This window comes from Primulina tabacum, chromosome 11 (genome assembly GCF_025594145.1).
Source record: "Primulina tabacum isolate GXHZ01 chromosome 11, ASM2559414v2, whole genome shotgun sequence".
Taxonomy (NCBI): Eukaryota; Viridiplantae; Streptophyta; class Magnoliopsida; order Lamiales; family Gesneriaceae; genus Primulina; species Primulina tabacum.
In genome coordinates this window covers 30,155,597-30,162,819 of record NC_134560.1, presented here as the reverse complement: position 1 = coordinate 30,162,819, position 7,223 = coordinate 30,155,597, and the positions used below count along the sequence as shown (strand labels likewise).

The window sequence follows — 7,223 nt, the reverse complement described above, 5'->3', positions numbered from 1 at the left end:
TTAAATGAACAATTCAAGCATGGTAATAAAGCAATAATCACAAAGCTAGGGAAACATTCAGAAGAAAACCCATTACCCGAATTCCCTAGGAAAGATATCTATTTCCTTGTATTTCAATGTCAGAAACAATCTTACAAAACATTGATAATTTCAATAATCAAATCACTGGTCTCGGCCTTTCTTCAGAAAATCTTGGAAGTTGAACTAAAGAGTTCACTCTTGTCACACCTTCCAAACCCGACCAATTCTGCTCCTCGCTTCCGGCATTTTGTCCATCTTCCGTATCAATCGGTACCCTGCTATAATGGTTGTCATCCTCCGCTGATCTGACTGTGAAGTTCCTTTGAAGATAAGGCTCCACATTCTGGCCATCGTCTGATTCTACAGCAATACAAGAATGGTTGCTCTGCAAGGTTGCGGACGAGAAACCTTGTTCTTCGTAATCAGACTCGGAGTCCATTTTCCCATCTAGAAATAAGCAGACGACAGCACAATCATCCATTTTTGATGTGGGATATTTAGATTTCCATTCACGAGCAGCAGACTCGACCACGATCCTAGCGGCTAATGATCTTGTTGGCGTGGAGGAGACTATCTCAACCACTTCTTCATTACTCAAGACATCCCAAACCTGCATCATAGTCGACATAACATTGGACTCCGAAAGATATATTGAATAGAGTGATCAAGAAAATTAACCTGTGAAGCAAAATATTCATGAATGTCTATTTTTATATACGACTAAAAACTACATTTTCACTAGGAACAAGAAAAGGTTATCCACAGAAGATGCCAGTGAAACAGATAGGCTAAGGAAGCTGTAAGCCCGTCACTAGAAGTCACAGGACCACAATGCCACATGGTCAATTCCACATAACATTGGAGCTCGAAGAGGTTTCTTAATTTCTTATTCATTCCATTCCCCCATCCACGAATTTTTTTCATTGTATTCTTCCTCAAAACATACAGATATTGCATATGCCAGTAATGTGTCCACAAAATCTATTATCAAAATAGCTCGGTTCTCATACTCGACAAGAAAAAGAATAACAAAAGTCCAGTCTTCAATCCAACAATTGGACCTGACACAGTAAGGCCAGTAATATGTAAGTGGAAATTATCATTTATGATTCCAACTAATAGTTTAAGAAGATTGTATCATCCTACGACTTTGAATGGGGTTATAAATGATGGTGACATCATTTATATTTCTATGAAGAAAAAAACTTCTGAGTTCTGATCTGCAGACTATAAGTTCCTGATAATTTCATAAAAGAAATTCTGCACTAATACTTCCTAATAATTTACAGTAGGTGATAAATAAATTAAAGTTAATTCAATCAAATGAAGAATGAAAAGGATAAAACCTGTCGGACATACCCCATCAGAAGCAAGAACAACAAATTTATCTTCGTCAGTGAGAACTCTATGGGAAAACTCGGGAATGGAGATAACTCCATATTCTTTCAAGCAAAAATCCCCAAATGCACGAGCCATTGCTAATCCAGGGGCATCATCAAATGGAAGCCAAACTCTTTGCACTTCAGGCTCGTCCTGTAAAGCAAATACTCGACCCTTGCACCGTTTAATCCTTTCTGCCTCCCCTTTTGCACAAAAGAGAAGCAACACCTTAGCCTTCTCAACTCTAAACCACCATATGAACAAGATAGAAAAAAGAAAACCTCTTAATATATCGTTGAAAAACTTACTAGGCAAATCAGGCTTTAGATCAACTGTTAACTGGATTGCCACCATCCTATCATTATTATCTTTGGATCCCAAAATTGCTCTCGAATCACCAATATAACCCATGAAAAGATTTGAGCCCTTCAATCACAAAATTATCATACCACTTTCAGCTGTCATATGTAAAGAGATTGAATAGAGTCGAACATGGGCGGAGCTTATGTCCTTACCTGTTTTACAATAGTAACAGCAGTGCTACCACTACAGAAGCAATCTAGATTAGGATGGGACCTCAACTCTTTGTCCATGGCCTTGTATGACTTTAGGAAAGCTTGACTCCACAGCGATTCCACTTTCTGTTCCGCAGAGGTATCCTTAGCAGGATCTACCACATCGAACTCAACATTTTTACAGCAATTTGCACTGGATGCTTTTTGTTTTGATTCAAAAGAGTTCAGAAACGTCGAAAGTTTTAATGGCAGTGTATCCCTCACTTTCCGAGCAACCAGATGCCCATGGGGACCATGGCCATCAAATACACCACAAAAGGTCACATCTTCTGCAACAAAACCCTGCATAGCCACAAGATCGAGAGGATTATCCCCCAAAATTGCCAAGTAAAGATCAACAAAAGAGAATGATTGTTTATTGCTACCCCAGTTGAGGTGCACCGAGTTAAACATTGAAAAATCTCAGAAGAGTAAGCCTTACTTCCCATACTATCATGGCATCCTGGTTTATCCCTTTACGACCCTGTTGAGTGAATATGCAAGAACTATGGCTCCTTCCATTGGCAAATATCCTATTAGGAACCGAGGACAGATGTTGCAGAGTAGTGACGTGGTCAGAAAATGTTCTTCTCCTCCTGTGGCGAATCATGTCCATCCACAAACAAGAAGAAACACTTTCCCCATTACTCCTGCGACTACAAGTACTCCGACTACTAATCGAGACACAACCCCCCATTTGTTCAGCACCAGAGAGAGACCATCTAATTAAAATATGTAAAAAGAATATCTTCTCACTACCAACAGATCTCAAGACATTGGAAAACAGAGTAATAGAAGCTAGAGACAGTTGAAAGTACGAAGATTCTGAAGCAGTAGACTAAACAACTTTAAAATCAAACACGGTTCTATTTCTTTTAGATGGATGCGGAATTTGCTGACGACAACCCAAACTGATAGATAACTAATCCAGCTAAATGAATTTTAAAAACATATTATCAACATAACTGATTCGGCATCTTAATATAAAAATGGCAACGACTGCATCGAAGTCAACTCCATAATTCAAGCAAAACTCAATTTTAAAGATTTTGCATGTGAATGAAGAATATAATAACATAAATGGCTGTCTCAACCATTTGTCCTTTGATGGGAATCTCAAATCGTTCTACTTTTGTTGAAAGGTTTAACTAATAATAATGCACCAGAGGATTTTCAATAAAAGAATTGAAGAAATTAGACAAAACATTTCGGTTATTCTTGGATTAGTGACTAACAATCCACAAAACATAGGGGTAAAACAAAAAAAACATAGGTTATCCAAATTCCAAACTACACCAAGCCCTTTTTTATAATGCATTTTATTCTCGACAAACTTTATTATAACAGCTCCATAAAAACCAAGTTAAATCAAGGAGTCAAATTCAAATATGATAAAGACAAACCCTTTCTTGGCAATAGATCTGGTAAAATAAAAGAACTCCACACAAAGTGCAAAAGTAAATAAGAGCTACTTTTTGATTCCTCAGAATCTTAGCTCACAATTTATCAAAAAGACACAGACCCATACAGTATAATTATCTACCAAGCAAGATCCTAGAAAAGAAACCAAAGATTAAGTGAAGAGAAAAAGGACAGGCCATGAAGAAAGTGAAGTAAGATGGTGGTTGTTCAAACTTGAAAATTTTCTCCTCTTGACTCCTGGTACGATGCTAAAATCCGTGGAGAAGACAAAGCAAAAAAAAAAAAAAAAAAAAGCCACAGAGGGGAAAAACACAAAACCAAACAGGTGGATTCGAAACCTAAACGTAAAGCCAGAGCAGATCAAGCATTGGTACCTCAAATCAAAGTAGGAAAAGGAAACTTCTCAAACAAGGAATGGGAATCTCATTAGACCAATCGAGTTTCGATATCACTCTCAAAATCAAGAAAACACCAAGAAAGCCAAAAAAAACAAGAAGATATGAGATTCAAGACCAGATAACACCCACATAATTTCATTAATGAAAGGCCTACCCCATTCAAGATTCAAATTCAATTTGTGGACTGAAATTTCTGGAGGAAAAAGTCAAAAAAAAAAAAAACCCAGCAATGTGGGTCTTGTTGAAAAAGAAGTCAAAAACAAGTTGGAAGAAGTTAAAGCTATTAAACTCAGTAAATCCAAGAAAAGATCGAATCTTTGGACCGATTTATGCAGCCAAGAAACACAAATGACCTCCCCACAAAACACACACAGAAAAACGATGAAGAAACAAGTGGCTTACCTTCTCCCTGATGGGTAAAACTTCAAGATTCAGATTTTCTTGCATTCAATAAAAAAAATTGATCCCAAATAATAATAAAAATATATATATGGACAAAGTATGGCTGTGTAGAAAAAGAAAAAGCAAGTGGAGCAGAAAGATTGCTGTTGGGGACAGAACAAAGGTGCATTAACTGCAATTGCATGAAAAGAGCGTGTGCCTGTGTGGTGGTGTGAGCGGGTTGGCAATAGACAGGTTGGGAAATAGAGGTTGAATGAATTGCTAGCGGTTACCACCAGTATTATCACGGTTAACTCGCTCATGTGCTTAATTTAGGAGGAATTTTTAATCAGATAAATAATAATATAAATTAAATAATATTTTTTGGAGGTAAAAAAGTATAATATATTTTTTTATCATTTTAAATTTTTAATTTCAATTTTTTCTTGAAAAGAAGTTTGTAGATAAAATGGTGTCAGTTTAAAAAAATTTATATTGAATAAAATCTCAAGCTCGACTTAGTCCATTAAAAAATATAAGCATTAGATATAACTTCGTGAAAGATTTTATATTAAATTAGTGGTTATGTGCATGCATCATGTGTCTGTACAATTTATTTATTTATTTTATTATGTATAATTGTTTTTTAAATAAAGTTATTTTTATATAAAACTATGAACTATTATATTGAAACTTAGATATAAAAAAAATTTGGTTTGTAAAATCACGTTTGGGTAATGTGTAATGTTTTTTTAAAAATGTTTCAATTATATTAAGAATATTTGTAATTTGTGTAGTTAATATATGATTTTTCTAATTTTGTCATAAATAGTTTAGTGTTTCTTATCATAATATTTTAGTGTTTATATTAAATATATGTGTAATTTATTTTGTAGGATCGGATAGCAAATCATTTGGAAAATAATTTATTTTGTGGAAAAAGGGTAGTATCTCCACTTAAAGACTAAATCAGTTAGTATAGGGATATACTTTTTATATTAATAAGTGGACCTTGCATGCTTTGTGTGCTTATATAACTGAGATTAGTAATAAACCACGAGATGCGTGTGTGATGTAACTTTGGATTTTTGGAAAGTGGTTTTCGTTGGATAATACATTTTTTTCCTCTTCTTCTCATTTTTTTGTAATTTTTATTAGTTTATTTGAAATAGGATCATTAAATACATCGTTAAATCGATAAAGTGTTTAGAGATGATGAATAAACACTTTTTAAATTTTTCGAGCGGTTTTGATAGTGTTAGATATACAAAACCTTCTTTTCTCAATTCAAGGAAACTGTCGGACAACAAAATATAGTGCAGAAGAACGGTCCGACGATTCCTTTGGTTATTTTATACTTATACATAGATAGTCAACAAAATGAGTGACTGAGGTAGAGTAAATACAGAATATATGAAATTTTCTACATCTACTCTTTTTCCACTTAGTAAGGAATTCACTATAAGACTTTGGGTTTATAAATCTTTTGTAACAACCAGTTTCAATCTTAGGTATTATCAACTGTCTAAGTTGAAACTCCTAATAACTTTTACAATGTTTGAAACTTTCAGTCAAAAAACCAAAACACCACAGATATAACAAAGAATGAATCTTAAGATTCAAGATGTTTGCAACTCCTCGAACTTTCTCTAGCGGAAAATGATTGAGAAGTTGTTTTCAAGCTCTGAGTGATTGATATGATCAGTTGAAGTATTTAGAAAGAAGGAGTTGAATAAATACTTTATAAAATTTCTTTCTTAAAAAATAATCCAGTGTGATTAGAAATTGAACTTAATATTTTCGATTGTCAATGTCAATTGGCTAACAAATATGTGCGAAAAGAAGCCAAACTGACAGATTAGAACAATTCAAATAATAGTTTGGCTATGTACAATGAATTGTAAACTTCTTTTTTTTTTTTTTTGGGAAGGCTCACACTAGAAGACTTTGATATTTACAAGCAATTTACAAAAACCCAGTTCAGTTTGGACTAAACACTGCCAAAACTGAAACTTCTAATCTACTCAACTGAACGAAGAACGATATACAAACTTGTTATCAAATACAATAAATTACAAAGAATTATCCTAGCATTTAATGATCCTTAATAATCAGATACAACTTTGCAAAGTGTGCTTGAGTGTACGATCAATTTTCTTGTAAGCTTGAAAGCTTGAAACAGATGTATGTCTGCATAATATCTTGTTCCGTAAGTTAGTAACCTCTAATAAGCTAACCTACATTTATATTAATTTTTCTTGTAAGCTTGAAAGCTTGAAACAGATGTCTGTCTGCATAATATCTTGTTCCGTAAGTTATTAACCTCTAATAAGCTAACCTACATTTATATTTATAGACTTCAAACTGCAATGGTCGCAAACTTAATAAAAGGTCTGTTTCAAATAAGGATAGTCGAAGCTGCATCTTTTGTGCAAATCATTCTCTGACATCCGTACAAAATGTAGTGCGGTTGGATTTGAACGCGTCAGCAAAGTACGAAAAAACTTATACAATAATCAGTTTAGTCTTTTAGTGTAAACCGATATCTTTGAATATGAATGACTGTAATGCCCGAGAATTTTGTTATTGTAATCTGAAATGATTTATTGTTAATTAATGTGAATATAAACGGAACGGATCAGACCAGGGAAGAGAGAAAGAAGACTTGAATTTTGTGCGAGGAATGAGCCTCGCGCATATGCGCGACCAAGCCGGGCGCATATGCGCGGAGTAGGCAGAGAACCTCTCGCATATGCGCGACCAGGACCCGCGCATATGCGCGAGATTGGCAGAGAACCTCGCGCATATGCGCCGGTAGAGGGCGCGCATATGCGCGAGCTGCCGAGAAGACACGTGCCGAGACATAATGTCTCGCCCATATGCGCCGAGGAGGGTCGCGCATATGCGCGAGACGTGCAGTACATAGAGTGAGCCACCTAGCCTTGGACATGCAGGATATATATATCAAAGTTCATTTCCCTTGAAACATTTAGAAAGAAAGAAACGAGAAAAGCTCCGTAGAATCCTTACGCTTTTTCATATTCTAGATTTGTGATTTTACAAGATC

At 35.1% G+C, this 7,223-nt stretch overlaps 1 protein-coding gene across 5 annotated transcripts; it reads right to left on the bottom strand.

Moving 5' to 3' along the window:
• LOC142517631 (putative protein phosphatase 2C 52) lies at nucleotides 1-4,410 on the bottom strand. Of its 5 annotated transcripts, none has more exons than XM_075619956.1 (5): nucleotides 4,178-4,410; nucleotides 2,398-2,677; nucleotides 1,917-2,258; nucleotides 1,381-1,827; nucleotides 1-631 (listed from the first exon to the last, which is right to left on the bottom strand). In XM_075619956.1, the coding sequence occupies exons 2-5, from the start codon at nucleotides 2,650-2,652 to the stop codon at nucleotides 158-160; spliced, it is 1,518 nt and encodes a 505-aa protein (XP_075476071.1). In that variant the 5' UTR covers nucleotides 2,653-2,677; nucleotides 4,178-4,410; the 3' UTR covers nucleotides 1-157. The 5 variants fall into 5 exon arrangements, with proteins under 5 accessions (XP_075476071.1, XP_075476074.1, XP_075476072.1 ...); XM_075619959.1 differs by having other exon boundaries at nucleotides 2,398-2,629; XM_075619957.1 differs by lacking the exon at nucleotides 4,178-4,410 and adding an exon at nucleotides 3,752-3,923.
• Between the last annotated feature and the right edge of the window lie 2,813 nt (nucleotides 4,411-7,223).